The following is an 18892-nucleotide window of genomic DNA, read 5'->3' on the forward strand; positions in this document are numbered from 1 at the left end:
GCTAGGGAGCTCCTTCGGGCACCGCCCCGCTCACACCGCTTCATCCTTAGTGGCCGCAGCAGCAGCTGCTTGCTCCTTGTCTACCACCCGCAGGACCCACCGCCGGTGCCTCTCTCTGGGTGACGCTGGAGAGCGGTGGGAGTGCGATGGCTGCGCTGGCCCAGGCACCGGTCAGAGGTCCAGGGCCAGGTGCCACGGCCAGCAGGGTCTGGCAAGGGGCAGTCGTGGTGGCAGAGCCATTGTGTACCCTGGGAGGGAAGGGTTGCATGGCTGGGGCCTCTCCAGGCCAGGGACCACAGGTGGATCTGTGGACCTTCCTGCCCCCCGTTACAGTGTCCAGTCAGAGCCAGCCTGCCCCAGCACCAGCTGAAGAAAAGGAGGAGGATGAGGGGACATTTGTGGTGATGGTGTTGCTCTTCCCAAGGAAACACTGTGTGTCCTGAGGCCCTGCTTCCCAGAAAGTGGCTTAACATCGGCCTGCCGATGGGAAGCAAGGAATAAATTTCTTATTTTGCATTGCTTGTGCATACACCTCTTCATTCACCCATTAAACTGTCTTTATCTTGATCCATGAGCCATCTCACCAAATCTCACCAACTCTTATTTTCCACCTGTCCTGGGGAACAGGTGAGTGAGCGAGCGGCTGTGTGGGTGCTCGGCTGTTACCAGGAGTCAACCCATTCCACTGGCTCATAAACTCGAAGATCATAGAGGAGCCCAGGTTGGAAGGGACCTCCAAAGATCATCTAGTCCAATCTCTTGTGGGAAAGGGAGCCTGGATGAGGCTATCTCACACCCTGTTTGGTTGCATCTTGAAACCCTCCAGCGATGGGGACTCCACCACATCCCTGGGGAGGTTGTTCCAGTGAATGATTGTTCTCACTGTAAAAAAAAGTCTCTGTCAAGATGAAATCTCTTCTTTCTCATATCATCTTATATCATGTCCAATTTGCTGTCAGTCAAGACCCCCAGGTCCTTCTCTGCAGAGCTCCTTTCCAACCGGTCAGCCCCCAGCATGTCCTAGTGCAGGGGGTAATTCTTCCCCAGGGGAAGGACTTTGTGCTTCCCTTGGTTGAACTTCAGGAGGTTCCTCTCGGCCCATTTCTCCAGTCTGTCACCGTCCCTCTGGATGGCAGCAAGACCCTCTGGAGTCTCAGCTGTTACTGGAAAAGTCGGTCATAAAAGAACTCTCTAGCACTTGTTTGTGTGTTAGAAAGCAGGCATTCTTTATTGCGGCGCCGGATGCACGGGGGATAATTCCACCTAGCGTGCATACCTAAACAATGTTAGTTTGTAGCTTATATCGGCCTATATGTACTTGATTTCCCGGAATTGTTATACATATTCATCTTATTTCCGAGAACTTATTAACATATGCTAATGTCCTTTGCACATGCTTGTTAGTGTCTCCGGCTGGTCGTCGGGGGTCTTCAGGTGAAGGCTCGTACTCTTGTTCACTGTGTTCGCTAATTGACCTTTATTTCTGTGCAAGGTCAGTCCTGGGATCTCGTATATCATGTCCTTCAAGGCTGGTTTTGTACTCATCTTGCAACTTTCTTATCTTATAACCTAAGAATATAAAACTCTGAATGTTCTGCTAAGAATGCAGAATAACATCTTGCTTACCTGACTGTTGTCTTTGCCAAGTACTTGGCATCTCAGAGAATCGGGTCTGAAGTAGCTGTGGCGTTCGAGAGTTCTCACATGTTTGGGTTTTTTCCCTCTTTTCACACTCTTATTAGAACTAATGACACACTCATTTTGTGGAGGGAGGAGATGTTTTTGTCAGATTCTTGTCTTTCCCTGCAATATGCTGTATGCTTACCCAGGGAAGTGATGGAGTCACCATCCCTGGAGATATTTAAGACATGTAGATGTGGTGCTTAGTGTCATGGTTTAGTGGTGGACTTGGCAGCGTTAGGTTTACGGTTGGACTCAATGATCTTAAAGGTCTTTTCTAACCTAAATGATTCTATGATTCTATGATCTTCATGGTTCCGTGCGTGTGTTCCTCCAAGGCTGAGCTGTCTAAAGCGAGATCACGCCGGAGCTCCCTATCTTACAACTATTCCAACTATTTCTAAGTTACAAAAGATTTCTCTCTTTGTTTTGGTTACATCTATTGAGCAATAGCTCTAATTGTCCGGCTGCCGGAATTGATACAGGTACCAAGCCACTCCTCCCAGTTTTGTACCACCTGCCAAATGGCTGAGGGCGCAAACGGTCACCTCACCGTAGGCTGGCGAAGCGCCGTTTCCCCTTGGTACATCCACGCTGATTCCTTCTGGTCGCCCTGTTGGCCTTCACCGGCCTGGAAATGGTTTCCAGGGTTGGGCGCTCCATCCCCTTCCCAGGGATGGCAGCGAGGCCCGGTCGGCACTTCCCCAAATCCTCCTTCTGGCCCTTCTGGAAGAGAGGGGCGATGTTTGCTTTTCTCCAGCCCTCAGGAACCTCTCCCGTCGCTGGCACCTTCCCAAGGCAACGGAGAGGGGCCCCACACGGACACCGGGCACCTCCCGCGCAGGCCCTCCCTCACGGGCCCACTCGCTCCCGCCCGGGCACCGCCGTTCTCCGCCGAAGCGGCGGCGGAGCGGTTTGAGCGGCGCACCCGGAAGCGGCGGCGGAGCGGTTTGAGCGGCGCACCCGGAAGCGGCGGCGGAGCGCTTTGAGCGGCGCACCCGGAAGCGGCGGCGGAGCGGTTTGAGCGGCGCACCCGGAAGCGGCGGCGGAGCGCTTTGAGCGGCGCACCCGGAAGCGGCGGCGGAGCGGTTTGGACGGCGCACCCGGAAGCGGTGAGGGGTTGGAGGTGCGGCGGCGGCGGCGCTTCTCCGGGCCGAGCACCTCGACGATGGCGGCTGCGCCGCTGCGCGTGTGAGTGCGGTGGGACGGGACGGGACTGACAGGCGGCCGCGGGGGAGGAGGCCGCTGAGGCGCGGCGGGGCCGTACCGGCCGCTGACGCTCCGTGTCCCGCAGGTTGGCGTGTGGCGACGTGGAGGGGCGGCTGGAAGCGCTTTTCGGGCGGGTCCGGGCCATCCAGGGCAAGAGCGGCCGCTTCGATGTAAGGTTCCGGGGGGCTGAAGGGGGGACCGGGACCGGGACCGGGACCGGGCGTCTGGGGCTCTTCCGCGTGGGGTTCCCGTACCGGTCCTGCGGGTGAATAGGGGGGTTGGGGTGGCTCAGGAGCCTGCCCAGGGTGACGCGGGAGAAGTTCCTGGGTGGGTTTCGCGTGGAGGGGATGTGCTGGGGGTGCTGTGGGGCCGTGGCCCTCCTCTTTCCGCTCCGTGTATGAAGGGACCGGTGGAGGGGGCTTTGCACCCCCTCAGCCCTCCTTATCCAGCACCAAAGCGTTGGGAGGAGCCGTAACCTGCGGGCAGAGAGTGTGGGAGAGCAGCTGCCTCTTTGGCACATCTAAACCCGCTAACGTTGCTGTTACGTGCTTAATACTAGACGCCGATCAACGTAGAGGAACCTCTTCGCCATGCCAAACGAAGCGCTGTTGGAGCGATGCGTGTCATAGCGTTGTGACAGTACGGCATGTCGGTGACAAAGTTGTGTCTTTGGTCAAATGGCAACTCTCATTTTATCTGATGTTTTTAGATGCTTTTATGCGTTGGGAATTTTTTTGGCTCTACTTCAGAGACAGAATGGGCAGAGTATCACACAGGGGCCAAGAAAGGTAAGGAAGGTATTGTCACTCTGGATGCTGGCGATTGCACTGTTTCATGACCCAGTTCACTGTCTCATCGCAGTGTGCTTTTGAATTCAGAAGTTGCGGTTGAACGGTGTATCGTTAAAGCAGTTAAGCTCAAGTAGAAAAACTCCATGCAGCAGAGAAAAATGTGGGGTTTTTTTTAAAACAAAACTCGTTTCTGGCATGCTCTCAGACTCAGGAGCAGGAAGATGCATGTGTCCAAGCGGCCTGGCCACAATTTGGGCACCAAGGACTATGCCTAGGTCATCTGGCCAGCGCAGTTTGCAGTCACAGGAGAGACGCAAGATGCTGCTAATTGGTGTCAGGGTCTTCTCTCTCCTTGCCTGGATGTCTTATGGCTCCACTTCTGTTCTTACCGTCACCTCCTTACAGTTTCAGCCTGCAGGCTGCCGCGTGGGGCGGTCCTTGTTTTCTCAACCTGGGTAGCCTGAGAAGCTGTAGGTAGATGTTTACGGCGCTTCGGTCAGCAGGCTGTGGGATCCCAGCATGCCTGCCAGTGTGTAGCCCTTCTTCTGCCACTCCTGGTGCTTCCCTCACAGAAATTCCAGGTCATTCCCTGTTTACCCCCACCTTCACAGTTCCACCACAGACCTCTCCGCAGTGTGTAGCAGTGCTGTTCTTCCCCTTCCCCTGCATTCAGGCCCGAGGAGAAAGGGGAAAGCAGAGGTGATGGCGGGCTGAGCATCTCTGTGGTTTCAGCCGTGGCAATCAAAAGGCTTTCCAAAGGAGCAGGGTTTGCCCATTCCTCCTTGGTCCCCACAGCCTTTGTGCTGAAGAGGTTTTCCCAGCCACAGATACAAAAAGTCCTGTGTGGACTTCTCTGCCTCTTTCCACACCCGTCTTGTAAGGGAGGTGCTACCTCACGAGCGTAGCGTTCCTCTTTCCTCTTCAGTGCTACTCTGGCTCTTGCCCCTGGTGCGATGCAAGCCAGAAAGGAGCTGGGACTCTTGCTTTCCGGTTCCTCTCTGCTGCTGCGTCACTCCCCAGTTATCCCCCACTTGTTTGTGTGTCTGCGTGAGCCATCTGGGCAAAGGCTGTCCCATTTGCTGCTTGTGGCTGAGGACTTACCATGGAAAGGCATCCTGCCTTCTGTTCCTGTTGCTATGAGAATATAAGGAGAATTGTTACTGGTCTAAACTTCGCTCCCTGAGGAAGCTCTCCTGTACGCGCAGGGAGAAGAGTGGGTGTTAACAGCAAAGTCTTCCCTGGACTGATGCATTTTTGCTCATCCTCACTTGAATTGTCTTTACCCTTTGAACTGTTGAAAAAATCTGTAGCTTATAACCTCCCCTGTACACCCATAGATACAAACAAAATTTGTGTCACTTCATTTTGGTTTTAAGCCATTCATAAGGTTTTCAAAATCTGCTCTGCAACTGAAAGCAATCTCTTGTGTCTTCTGACTGTGGGAGCTGGAACTTCAAGCAACAGTCTAACAACAGCTGTAGCAGAGCTGCTGTATTGCTGCTGTTCTCCCTTCTTAAATAGGAAGCTATTGCTGTTTTTTTTCAGTGAAAAAATTAGGACCTGCTGACCAGGTGAACTGTTGACCAGCTTACTGGTGTACTGGTCTGCCAGGAAATCTACAGGAGGTGTCTCCGACATCTGTTGTTGCTTTTTCTAACTTCTAATAGCTTGAAAAGATTTGACTTGTGCTGCTTGGAGAAATCAATTTTTATTGATCACCTAGCCATAGAGAAATTAAAACTGGTACTTCCCATTGCTTTTTGTTTATTATATCCAGCAGTTCTAGGTGAAGTCATGCAGCAAGTTCTTCTGCCAAGTGAATTAAAGAGCTGACAAATTTGATGTTTTCCCCTAAAACATCAATGATTTGCAGTTTTTCCATACAAATTTAGATCAGCTTAAACTGAATCACCAGGTGTCCCTGTGCTCTGGTATTTACTTAGCATTGCCCTAAGGAAGACCCATGTTTTTAGGGCTATGGATCATATTGGAGCTGATCTTCTTATATAGGTAGTGGAGCAAGTTGTAGTTAAAGCGGAGGTTATTCTCTGCTGGTGCTATACGCATCTGTGGAAACAGCAGGCTTGGGGACTTATTTTGAAGGAAGGTTCCTTGTTCTGTGCTTATTGCTTCTTGGCACACTGCAAAGGAGTGGTGCTGGGGTCTGTAGGAATGGGTGGGACCTGCTGCAATTCTTAGTAAATGTGGACTGAACTTGTGCTAATATACTTGAATTAAAGCAGACTGAGTGCATGTGGTTTTCTTCCTCAGCTCCAATTCCAACCTACGTGCTTGGCGCTAATGACCAAGAGACCGTGAGTTATTTTCCTGATGTCAGTGGCTGCGAATTAGCTGAGAACATCACTTATTTAGGTAAGACTGCAGGTCCTTTGTGATCAGGGATGTGCATTTGCCTGGTGGTGCTTTCATAATCGTTTTCTAATCTTCCCACTTCCTTTTTCTGGAAATTTTAACGTGGCATTTCTTATTCTGGAGTTCAGACTGGAGTTGAACACTATGTTGAAAGGCTGATACAACCTGCTATGTAAAATGTGAAAGAGAACCCTGCTTTTTTTGTTGTTTTCTAACACTTAACTCGCTAACCAAAAGGAAGAGTGGTTGAAAGAGCCTGTTCTTTGAGAATATCTTACTCCCATAGCATGCCCGCCTTTGTATGAGGAAGGTTTCCTACTTGAAGTATGATTTTGCTATGCTCTGAGGCTGTCCTGGAGTAGCAGAGGTAAGAAGTGTCATCTTTAAAGGGTAACAAAGCTGTAGCAAAGCTAAAAGGAAAAACTAGTTTCTTTCTAGAATGCCACCTGACAAAAACCGTAACAAGTAAAGGCACTTGCAATTGTCTTTTTTTACTCAAACTTCATACCAAGCTTTTGATATGGATTGATTTTTGGGAAGCAAGACAGCAGTGAGGAGAGAAGACTGGGGGTTGTCTGAACAGCTTCTTCGCCGTAGGCAGGGTTCAAGCCGTTGCGCTAAAACGTGTCTTTACTGCAGTTTATGGGCACAGAAAATGAGCTGTCTGTAAGGACAGTTTCAGCAGAAGTCAGGTAGGACTGCTGAATTTGGTCCTCTGTCTATGACGCGACGAAGGGATTACTTGCCATGCCTACATCTCAAGTGCATGCCTGTGTATTAATGCAGGCCGTCGAGGTCTTTACAGTGGTACTTCTGGACTGCAGATCGCATACCTGAGTGGTACCGAGTCCCAGGATGAGCCAGCTCCTGCCTACAGTTTTAGCGCAAAGGATGTAGCAGAATTAAAAACATCTTTGTTATCAACCCCAAACTTCAAAGGTGTGGATATATTGCTGACCTCCCCCTGGCCCAGAGATGTGGGGACTTTTGCCAACAGTGCGGTAAGTGTTCTGTTTTCTGGTGGAATGGGTTTCCGGATGGATTTAACAAAGGATTGCCTTTCTGCTTGCTGTGGCAATTTGGGCTATTGGGCCATTTCCACGTGCTTGAGAAAGCTGAGAGTACAAAACGGACAGCGGACGGTTTGGTTCTTCAGAGAAGAAGGACCAGTGGGAAGGGGGGTTTGTGAAACTTCAAGGTGTTTTATCTGTCCCTGCCTGAAAAATCAGAGTCGATAGCTTTCATCTGATCACAACAGTTGCTCAGAATTCAGTTGGCTGCAGTTGCTGTGGAACGATGCTGCTAGTCTCTGATGTGGAATGCTGTGCTCTAAGCATCTTCAATACCACTTGACATTAAGTCGTTCTTTCTTCCCCCTTGAAAACTTTTTAGAGCGTTTTGGTGTTTATTTCCTTAAGTATGTCAGCTGTACTAAATGGTCTTGTTCTTCCTCTGTCTGGATTTTTGAGGATGTTGTTTCGTTTGTCCAGTTTTCTGTTGTTAATGTTCCTCACTAGAAGTGACTTTCCACTTGTAAGTTCAGGTGTTCTGAAACCTTCCTTGAAAGCAAGGCCACATACCATGGGAAAAGTATACTTTTTGCTTCCTCTCAGTGTCTTCCAACATCCAAAATGAGATATGATCCTCAGTCTAAAAGCGTAATGAACCCTCCCTCATCTTCCCCTCAAAAAAACCAATCCCTGTAGCCTAGAGAGTTGGAGAGAAACAAGTTGTAGGGATGTTCTGGCTTAAAAAGAAAACTCGTGTCTTGAAATTCCCATGGGGGTTCTCTGTAGTAGTTGGCTTCCCTCAGCATGAATTTTCTGAGAATGTACTCACTTGGATTAACAGAGGAGTATATTAATAGTGATTACATTCAAATATGCACCTTGTTTGAGTGTGTACTTTATCACCCAAGGATTTCAGTAGTAAGTCTTGGAGATGCCCTTGTGCACTGAGACCCTGAAATCCTGTCACTCAAATAAAGCAGGAAGTTTGAGGAATGAACAATTAGGTCTCTTGCTCTTTGTCGCCTGAAGTTTCTCTTTCAGCAAAAGCAGTGTGAGGAGCTAAATTGCATGGATGAGAATTGACTCCATGGAGAAGTCTGTGGGTTTCCTTTTCCTGAGATGCTTCATAGCTCTGGCTGTTTTCAGTGGGGCTGGAAGCAGCCAGCCCTCAGTGCAGACGCTGCTGGGCTCCCCTTTGCCATGCCTGCTGCGAGGGCAGCAGGAGGGAGCGCAGAGAGGAAAACTGCTTTCTTGGGGGTGGCGTAGTGCCTGCCCAGCTGCCACAATGAAGGGCTGTGACAGATGCCTGGAGGTTGGAGTCTCATTCCCTGTGCTTTTGCCAAAGATAACAAGTTATAGGTAACAGACGTACGCTGTTTCTGAATATCTCTCTTCCCCTGCCCTTTTCCTTCCCTGCTTCACTTCTCAGTCTAAGGCTAATGGGGGAAAAGGCAGCACAAGAGCCTTCACCCAAGGAAACGGTTGGAAGTCTGCTCTTTGGTTGTGTTTTGGTTTGCTCTGACTTCTCAGGGGTGGGAGTGGGATAGAATTATGCTTCCTAAGGAAACCTCAGAGCTTTCCTATTCACTTGACTCATGTACTAAGGCTTTGGCGCTCTGGGCAAGTCGTCAAAACTTGTCTTAATGATTTTGACATCTGTTGGTGTTTGCCAAACTCACTGTGTGCTGCCCGGGCTTCACAAGACCAAGAGAAGAAAAATACGACAAACTTGGATTAACAAAATGAGTGGATGCAAACTCTGAGTATGTGGAATGGAATAAATGAGGAGGCTCTGGTTGGCGATAAGAGATCAAGCCCTTCTGACTTTTTTTTCCACTTCCAGGGAACGGCGACCACTATAGCCAGTCTCTACATTTCCAGCTTGCAGTTCTGTATAAAACTGTTTCTTTTCACTGCAATTTTAAATAAAACTTTGTGTTTTGTAGGGAGAAATAGATACCAAGAAATGTGGCTCCAAGTTAGTAGCTGATCTAGCTGCAAGTCTCAAACCAAGGTACCACTTTGCTGCCCTGGAGAAGGCCTATTATGAAAGACTTCCTTACAGGTTTGTAAGACCGTATGAAATCTCTTTCGTTTTCTAAGAGTTCAATTTTTAAAGAACCCAGGAGGACAACTTTAAAATAATTTTATGAACTCATCCAGCCCTAACACATGGTCAAGATTGTTTCTCAGATGCATCTTATTACCATAATTCCTGCTGCCGCGAAAACTGCCATTTCTGACAACACTTGTCTGAGTACATTGCTGTGAATCTGATGCCAAGTTAGTTGCCCTTATTTGCATTTAAATAGTGTTCAGCCTAATTCAGGGGTGTGTCTCTGAAAATGTATTGTGGAAAAGCTCTTGTGTGGTGAAGAGAACGGTGTCTTCAGTGACAACTTTGTATAGAAGATGTCACTAGTGACATAATGTAGGTGTCAGAGCAACCTACAAATAAAACTAAGGCTGTCATGTTAATGTTGGCTAAGATTATTATCCTTTCCACAGGAAACACTTTAAAGGCGTAGCTGTTTTCAGACTAGTGAATTGTCTCATCTCTGTATTTGGACTGCAATGAGATGTCATTTTGGTCTGTGCAGCTGTTTGCGGTTAGATCTCATGAGTCAGTCTGTCCTCAGGCCTCCTTGTTCTTGGCCAGAGACTGTATGTGGCTGACATGCTGGCTGAGTAGCTTCCTGGAGAACACATGGTTTTTCCCACTGTCCTTTTCTATATTGTATACGCCAGTACAATCACATTTTGCTTCCTTACAGAAATCACACAGTGCTACAGGAGACCCCACAGCATGTGAGCAGGTTTATTGCACTTGCTGATGTTGGCAATACAAGCAAGAAAAAGGTACTAACACTCTTGAATCGTTCTTCTTTTCTCAAGTACCTGTAATAGGCTAGTAAGCCCAGCTTTGGCTAGCTAGAGCACAGCGTCAATCACTTAAAAGCTTGATTGAAGTGGAGGGATCTGGCTTACTTGAGTAACAGATACCATTTGCCCATTATGTCAGAAGGGCAAGGGCTGCAAGATGTGTTCTGAGGCACTGTTGTTCTTCTCTACCTGCTGAAATGGTATGTAGCTGTGAAAACGGCTGTAGAGGAAGGTGGTTAGAAAGCTGCCATTCCTTCCTCTTCCCCAGCTGCTTTACGTATTTTGTGTTTGCATGCCCTTAAGCGAAATTCCAAAGGTGCCCTTACAAATCACTGAAATAACTAACTGCTGGGATGGGAAGGGGCTGGTTTGTTTTGTTTTTTAACCTGTTTCTCTTCTGTTAACTTTCTTAAGGGGAGAATATTGGTATAGAAGGACAGGTTGCTAGTGGTTAAGAAGGCACAGGAACCAGGCCTGGTAACAAAAAAAGGTCCAGGAGTTCTGGACAGATAGAAGGCGTGGAAACAGGCAAGGATCAAGGTTGTTTCTTTTTTAAGTAGGATACGCTGCAGCTTCTCAAAAAGGTCTTTCCTTAAAGTGCAAGGAGTGAGCCTCTTGGAAGCACTCCATAAACTCTTGGTTGCACTGGGTGGGAGACCGGCACAGGGAGTGTGTTTTTCATGTCCTGCCTTAGCTTAAACACTGATTTGCTGAGTTCTTGCAGTGTTGAGTGGTGTGTTAACCATTTCAAGGTGGCTTAGTTCACAGCTGACCTCTTCAGAGTTGCAGTCATGGCAAAAGCTTCTTGCATTTGAGTCTTCTGGTTTTGTTCCAGTATCTCTACGCCTTCAGCATTGTTCCGATGAGCTTGATGGACCCTGTAGAGCTGGTGAAACAGCCACAGGACGTCACCGAAAATCCATACCGAAAATCACGGAAGGAGGCACAGAAGACGAAAGCACCCCTGTCTGCAGAGGTACTGCTGCCTTCTCCTTCATGTGTGCACTCTGGTTTCACTTTCAGTGTTCAGGGAGCTTAGAACGGTGTTTGGCTCTAACCTTGGAATATTTCTGTCCAAGACACTACAGGGTTCTGTGTAAACTATTTGCATCAACCAAATTGTACAGATGCAATGCATGGGAGTTTGTTACAGTTTGCCCCTTCTTAAGCCAAGTGTATCCTGGGCCGCATCAAAAGAAGTGTGACCAGCAGGTCAAGGGAGGTGATTCTGCCCCTCTACTCCACTCTGGTGAGACCCCACCTGCAGTACTGCGTCCAGCTCGGGGTCCTCGGCACAGGAAGAACATGGACCTGTTGGAGCAGGTCCAGAGGAGGGCCACAAAAATGATCAGAGGGAGGAACACCTCTCCTATGAGGAAAGGCTGAGAGAGTTGGGGTTGTTCAGCCTGGACAAGAAAAGGCTCCGGGGAGACCTTCTTGCGGTCTTTCAATACTTAAAGGGGGCTTATAAGAAAGATGGGGACAGAGTTTTTAGTAGGGCCTGTTGCAATAGGACAAGGAGTAATGTCTTTAAACTGAAAGAGGGTAGATTTAGACTAGATATAAGGAAGAAATATTTTACAATGAGGGTGGTGAGGCACTGGCACAAGTTGCCCAGAGAGGTGGGTAGGTGCCCCATCCCTGGAAATATTCAAGGTCAGGTTGGACGGGGCTCTGAACAACCTGATCTCGTTGAAGATGTCCCTGCTCATTGCAGGGGGGTTGGACTAGATGACCTTTAAAGGTCCCTTCCAACCCAAACCATTTTATGGTTCTTCCCGCAGGTCTGCATGCTGATGCTGTAGTTAGATTTTGTCAGGACTGTTCCCTACGGGACCTCAGCATGCAAGGTCTTGTTCTTTCTGAGCTTGTAGACTACAAATCAGTCCTTTGCAGTTGGCCCCTGCCTCTCTCCCTTAGCCTGCTGGCTATTTGGGTGCTACTTTATTTGATGTTGTGTTTCCACAGTATCCCTCAATGCTGGTGAGCTGAGTGTTGGGTACTGTTTGTTTTTTTTTCTCAAGTGTCCTAAGCAACCACCTTGGTGCTCCTTTAAATATCGATTGCTTGCCACCTGAGAGCAGAGGGATTCTTTCCTGGGGCCTGAACACTGAGCTGTTGGTGTCAGAAGCTTTGAAATCCCCAACTTCATAATTTGATGATCAGACAAATGGATTGTGTTAGTCGGTGTAGAGACTCAGATTATTTCTCTGTGCAGAGCATGTTTTGCCCTCTGAGCATTGCGGGTACTCTGCTAATGCGGACATGTGAATACCTATGCCTGTGTATCTTAACGTAACGTAGAGAAACCAAATTGGGAAATCATTGGCGGGAGGGAAACATACTCAGCCTGAAGTTAGGCTTGACTTGGGCTTTGCTGGAACAGTGTGTCAGGTAGGAAGTGCAAGCGCTGCTCTCCAGCCTCTCTCCCTTGGAGCATGCACACAGTGAAGGGCTGGCTCCGTCCAGCGGACAGCGTGGGTGGGCATGAGGGTGACAGACACCTCCCAATCGCTTTAGCTGTGACAACCTCCCCGCCCCCAGCTGAGATTTGCTGTCGTGTTCAACCCCTGGCAACAAGGCTTTAACCAAACAGTCAGTAACTTGATAGAAGCAAAAATTCTTGTACCTTTGAGCTTCAATATCCAATTGTAGACAGGCACAAAAGCTTGTGAAGTTTACTGGGAAAAATGCTTCCACTGTACGTGCCTGTTCTTCCAGCATGGGTTGGATTTTAGACTGCAGTTGTGCTCCTGTGTGGGCACCAAGCTAAGCTGGCAGGAGCAGGCCTGCTCTTTGCCATCCTTTTCCCCAGTGCTTTCCTCTGCAGCATTAATACCTTCTAGTGGTGTTTTGCCTTACATGACAACTTAAGTCATACGGTTTCAGCCTCTGTGTGAGTCTGTTGAGAGGTTACTGTCTCTAAGAAATAAAGACGTTCTTTTGGCACTGGCTGTCAAGTGAAAAAGGGATTTGAATAATCCATAAAATCAAGCAATTCTGAATGTTCAGCATAAGGCTAAATAGGAGAACATAGCAGTTTGGGACAGCTCTCCCAGAACTTTTTCCCTGGCTGAGGCGGTGTATGCAGGCAGGCAAAGTCTGCTGCGTACTGGGAGAGCTCAGTTCATTCTGTTCCAGGGTATTGATGCTTTCACTGTTGATGCTTGTCAAAGGTGGTTACACGCCTCTTCAGGAAAAAGCAAATTCTTGTACCTACCGTGACTCTCTGTGATGCAGTTACAATGGGCTTCGGTTTTCATTTTCTAAACAGGAAGAACCCGCTTGTCAGTTTTTCTTCGATTTGAACAAGCATCAGGGAAAGAAACGTCCCTCAGATGGGAAAGAGAGAGGCAACTCCCAACCTAAGCAAGCCAAAAAACCGCGTAAGTATGCGGATGCTTTTTTCCCCGAGTTCTTCCCTTGAGGCGTTGGACTATCTCACTCTTCATTCTTCTCAAGCTGTTGAGCTGCATATGTCAGCTTGCCAATGTGCTCTGTCACTATACTAGATGCTGTGGGAATACAGAGGAATGAAGGGTTCCTTGTTTCCTACAAACCTAACAATTAATAGGTGAAAGAAAAGTCAGATGTGTAGTTTAAAAGCTACTTGGATCTGTGGTGGCTGGGGTTGGGCTGATGCCGTTTAGCCTCTGAACCAGACTGGCCTCTGAACACGACAACAGGCAGTTTCACAAAGCAGCATGCTTCTGTTCAGAGAGACTGCGAGAGACTGGATCACGGTGCTGATGAGTTCTTGAAACACCGCTTCGGTTGTTCTGTGCTGTGAGTTCAGGAAGTATTAATGAACTGGGAAGGGAGGAAGCCCATCTGTTACCTCAGTATTTCTGTGCTGTAAATCTCGTTAGAGTTTGTCTGACTTGAAGAAATTGAAATGAAATCTTTACGGATCGTGACTGCTCGGTGACAGTGTTATTGCAAGCATGTATCTTTAGAAATGTTGGTCTCAGTTATAAAGAAATTTGGGCTTAAAATACAAATGTAGGTGTCGGCCTCCCCTTTGTTTCTGTGAAAGCTATTCCCACCGCCAGTGGGTAAGAAGGCATTCTTCAAAAATGCCTCTGGTAGATAAGTCTGGTTGCCTTTGTTACGTGAGACTAAGTCGTTCGGTTTTTATTTATTAGATTTCTAAACCCTTTGTGTAGTCCTTGCACATAACCGTTCTACGGGCTAAATTACTTTATGCTAAAACGAGCAGTGTCGTTGCTCTATACGTGCCTGAAGAGGCACAGCTGGTTGTAGTGGCAGCCAGTTTTGATGAAAGAATGTGTGGGGGTTTTCTTATTTTCCCCCATCACTTCTGTAGGACATATAGTGTGCCATCGTGCATATTCGTGTAACTTCCAAAGTCTTCTGGAGGTTGATGTCATGAGAACAGAGCCTTGTTACACTGTTTTGCTCCAAAATGAACCCCAGAATTGGACGTTCGGTTTCCTGCGGTTCTTGGGAGACCCCCAGCATGTTTATTGCATTTGAAAAGCTGCTTGTCTGTTCTTGTACGCGACCTGCAGAGGACATGAATATAGTGTTCGACCCTAAGGAGAGGCCTAGCTTATCAATACCATTAACTTATATTAAAGGTGAGCTCAGGTGTTGCAATTTGGGTGTGAATCCAGGTGTTTTGAGTGTGATAAATAGGCCAGAACTGACAAGTGTGTTTGACAACATCTGTCCTTGTCTGTACCTATGCAGTAATTGCACCTCATTTTGATTTGTTTGTTTAAATTTGCCGGTGCTTTCTTAGTAGTGAGCTGTAACGACTATATTCCTGGAATTAGTGCTCTTCCATTAAATTAGAGCACTCGATGAGAATGGCAATCAGCAAGAGTGGGACTGCCGCCACCTCCTCTCTTGCTGGAATTTCCCAGAGGCACCAGTTCTCTGACCAGATCTGCTTCCAGGAGCTATGTCCTTCTGACATCTTCAGCACTTTATCACCTGGGAAGGGTGGCTGGAAAATAGCAGCTCTTCCAGATCTTGTTCTGTTCCTTTTTCTGACAAATAAGCACTTGTTTCTCTTTCCTCTCCCAATAAAGCACAGCCTGTGGGGCCCTGTTGGTTCTGCCTCGCCAGCCCAGAAGTCGAGAAGCACTTGGTTGTTAGTATTGGCACGCACGTAAGTACCCGTGGCACATTCTTTGCTACGTGAAGGCAGAATCGTGCTAAGACACAGCAATACAAAAATATCAAGCTCCAATTTTAAATCTTAAAAAAACCAAACAAACTTTATTTGAAGCTGCCTCTTGGTTTTGTTTTCAGTTTCTTCGCATCTCCCCTACAAAAGACATACGTATATAGGTAAAGTCTTTTAAAAAATGAAGCATGGCCCAGTTTTGCTCCGGCAGCAGAGGTGGATTACGGTGCCAGAAAACTTTTTGCTGTGCCGGCCCTTATGGTTTGCTTATGTTACCATCTGGCAGAACTTTTCCAGCGTGAACTCAGTGTAAACTGGGACTTGCTTTGGCAGCAGGATGCGCTGTCTGGAGTTATGCCGGATCTCCCTGGGATGATTGGTTCCAGTTTTGCTATATATATATTAAACAGAAGATAGCCATAGATTAAACAGAAGATAGCCTTAAAGTCAACATCTCGAAGTACGTCTTGGAGATTAATTGGTATATTTGGTATATTCACTTTTGGTATATTCACTTTGCTTAAATTTGTTGTTCCTGTATAGCATAATCCACTTCAAACTGCTACAGGGGTAGGTTTGTCCACGGGCTTATTTTAAAAGCTGTTAACAATTTTCAAGTGGATTTTCTTGTCATAGTAAGAAATTCTAGCCACAGTGGTGAAGTTCACTCAGCTGCTTCCCTGCAGACAAGGCATTCTCTGGCATTCAAAAGACATTTTTTTTTTTAATTTTTTTTTTGTCCTTCAGCAGTCCCTCTCTCTCATTCCTCTAGTAATTAATAAATTGCTAATAAACAATCATAAGTGTTTATTATATATTATATTCACATCAAACATAAGTGACATAGAAGAGACGACTTTCCTGTTCCTGAGGCAGAATCGCTAAGCTGGGGGATACTTAGAATGCAGTCAGAGAGTAAATTTCCACAGCATGGTAAGTGAGCGTTGCTTGCCGCGAGTAACTGGTGTGTATTGTTTCGCTCTAGTGCTACCTTGCCCTGGCCAAAGGTGGCTTATTGCCTGATCACGTCTTGATTTTGCCTATTGGGCACTATCAGTCAGTGGTTGACTTGTCTTCAGAGGTGGTGGAAGAAGTGACCAAGTACAAGTCTGCCCTAAAGGAATTTTTCAGAAGCAAGGGAAAAAGATATGTCCTATTTGAAAGAAACTATAGGAGTCAGCATCTGCAGTTACAGGTATGGTTTTAGTGTCACCCTGGGAGAATATAAACTTGCACTTGTCTGGAAATTAATTGAAAGAGAAAGCTCACCATCAAATTCCCTTCTTTATTCTGTGCCTTCCCAGAGTATGGAGAGAAGTCGTCCTACCCACAGGCAGAGCCAGAGCAAAAATAAAACCCCTGTGCTGGTTCTGCCACAGTCCTTTAATTCTTCCTGTTACAGCAGCACAGCGTTGGTTGTGTTGAGTGGGTGAGGAAGCCTTAGAAGGAGCGGCTGAGGGAACTGGGGTTGTTCAGTCTGGAGAAGAGGAGGCTGAGGGGAGACCTCATTGCTCTCTACAACTACCTGAAAGGGGGTTGCAGAGAGGTGGGTGCTGGTCTCTTCTGCCAGGTGACAAGTGATGGGACAAGAAGAAACGGCCTCAAGTTGCCCCAGGGGAGGTTTAGGCTGGATGTTAGGAGAAATGTCTTTCCTGAGAGAGTGGTGAAGCATTGGAAGAGGCTGCCCAGGGAGGTGGTGGAGTCACCATCCCTGGAGGTGTTCAAGGAACGTGTGGACATGGCACTGCGGGACATGGTTTAGTGGGCATGGTGGGGTTGGGTTGATGGTTGGACTTGATGATCTTACAGGTCTTTTCCAACCTTAGTGATTCTGTGAACTGATTAAAAAGCCCACAAGGTTTTCAGATAGGCTCACACTGGCACACGAACTGTGGCGCTCACATTTGTAACTGAAGTAGGTTGAAAATCTAAAGATCTATGCAGAACTCTGGTCATTGTCTACTAGTACCAGCCCTTTGATTTGATTTTTTTTTTTTTTTGTCCCTGTGTGTCCATCATTTAGGGATTCATTGTGGTGGTTTCTGTATTTGGCAGATCTGTAACTGTATCAGAGCGGCCTTAAGCTACCACAGAGATCAGAAGGGAGAAGGCTGTGCTGAGAACTTTTTCAAGCTTTTAGTTTTCAGCTTTTTATTCACCTCCTACAGAAAAAACCTCATAAGTTTAAGCCTGTACAGATAGGTGCTCACCTGTCTTGTTTGATGATGCTGAGCGGTACTGAGGAGCATACCAGCTCCAGTGATGGATTGATTGCTTTCTGCAAGTGGTTTGTTTTGTCTTGTCTTGTCTTCTTTTTACGGAAAACTTGTCCTCCCTCTCCAGGTGATTCCTGTCCCATTGGACCACTGTACTTCTGAAGACATTAAAGAGTCCTTTATTGCCCAGGCACAGGAACAACAGATTGAATTATTAGAAATCCCAGAGCACTCGGATATCACGCAAGTATGAGACAAGTTTTTACCTGTTACGTACTTTCCCTCTGTCCTGTCTAGGCTGCTGCTTCCCTCTGAGGTCACTTTGTGTGGTGGGGTTGAGCTGTTGGAGGCGGACCATTGTAGACTTGATTTGGAGGTGTGCCAGATCTGTTCTGCTCCGGGTGAAGTTCCCCTGAACAACAGATGTGTTGCTTATCTGAAAATGACGCCAGCTGGGTGTAGGGCTTGCTGAATTCATTCCTCCCGATACCGAACACCAACCCTCTTCCAGTGCTGCTGCACATTAGGTTCCCTTGGATAAGAATTTGAAAGGAATCTTCCTGTTAGAGCAGCGAAATGAGTCAGTAGTGACATAGGTTTGGTTTTTTTCTTTGCGCTCAGTGGTCACAGGGAGACCTGATCTGCGGCAGGAGCCAGAAATAGCATGTGTGCACACTTGTCTCTTTCTAAGCCATTGCAGCTATCGATACCCGCGCTGGCAAGCTGGGAGGCTGATTTCTCAGCCGAGGGACGTGAAGGTAATCTCTTCACGTGCTCTTCTTCCTCCCACAATGTGCCGGATTGGTACGGGATGACTGAGCTCAGGTTAAGAATGATCAGAACTGCCTGGCTGTCGCATTTAACGACCCTGTAGTGGTAACTGCAGAATTAAACCACAAGAAGTGTTATAGTAGCGTCCTGTACGCATCCTCGACTGATGATCCCGGCAGGAAGCGATCCATCCTTGGGAATTACGGTTTGACGTCGGGCCCGTGCTGTGGTCTGGTGTCTCTGGGTCGGTTGGTTCCTTTGGCCGAGGTTCCCCTCCAAAGAAGTGCCTCTCCGGTTTGGACGCATCGGCCCTGCTCTCGGGGGGCTGGCGGGGGGCCGCAGCGGGGGCCCCCCCTCTCCCCGCCTCTCCCCCCCGCAGGTGGCACAGCCGGGGACGCCCTACTTCTACGTGGAGCTGGACACGGGGGAGAAGCTCTTCCACCGCATCCGCGGCCGCTTCCCGCTGCACTTCGGCAGGTCGGTGCCTTCCCCCGGTTCCGCCCCCCCCCCCCCCCGACCCCCGCCCGGCGCGTGACGTCACGCCCGGCGCGTGACGTCACGCCCGGCGCGTGACGTCGGCGCTGACGGCGGCTGTGCTTGCAGGGAGGTGCTGGCGAGCGAGGCGCTGCTGGCGCTGCCGCAGCGGGCCGACTGGCGGCGGTGCGCGGCGGAGCGGGCGGAGGAGGCGGCGCAGGCCCGCGCCTTCCGCCGCGACTTCCAGCCCTTCGACTTCGCCCTCCGGGCCTGACGGCGGCGCTGACGGCGGCGGACGCGCGGCTATTGGCGGGCGGGCGGGCGCGCGCG

General features: G+C 48.4%; 1 protein-coding gene and 1 non-coding gene across 2 annotated transcripts; both read left to right on the forward strand.

Moving 5' to 3' along the window:
- The first annotated feature begins 2848 nt into the window (after positions 1-2848).
- On the forward strand, positions 2849-18836 carry CWF19L1 (CWF19 like cell cycle control factor 1). The gene is made up of 14 exons (XM_059821299.1): positions 2849-2871; positions 2975-3059; positions 3599-3677; positions 5952-6053; positions 6840-7054; positions 9010-9128; positions 9838-9922; positions 10782-10922; positions 13221-13332; positions 15004-15083; positions 16087-16296; positions 17445-17564; positions 18468-18565; positions 18692-18836. Exons 1-14 carry the CDS (start codon positions 2849-2851, stop codon positions 18834-18836), a joined length of 1614 nt encoding a protein of 537 aa, XP_059677282.1.
- On the forward strand, positions 17130-17271 carry LOC132317578 (small nucleolar RNA SNORA12). Its single transcript, XR_009484113.1, has one exon. It is a non-coding gene; the product is annotated as a small nucleolar RNA SNORA12 (small nucleolar RNA).
- Positions 18837-18892: the final 56 nt, after the last annotated feature.

The sequence above is a fragment of the Gavia stellata genome, chromosome 9 (assembly GCF_030936135.1).
Source record: "Gavia stellata isolate bGavSte3 chromosome 9, bGavSte3.hap2, whole genome shotgun sequence".
NCBI lineage: Eukaryota > Metazoa > Chordata > Aves > Gaviiformes > Gaviidae > Gavia > Gavia stellata.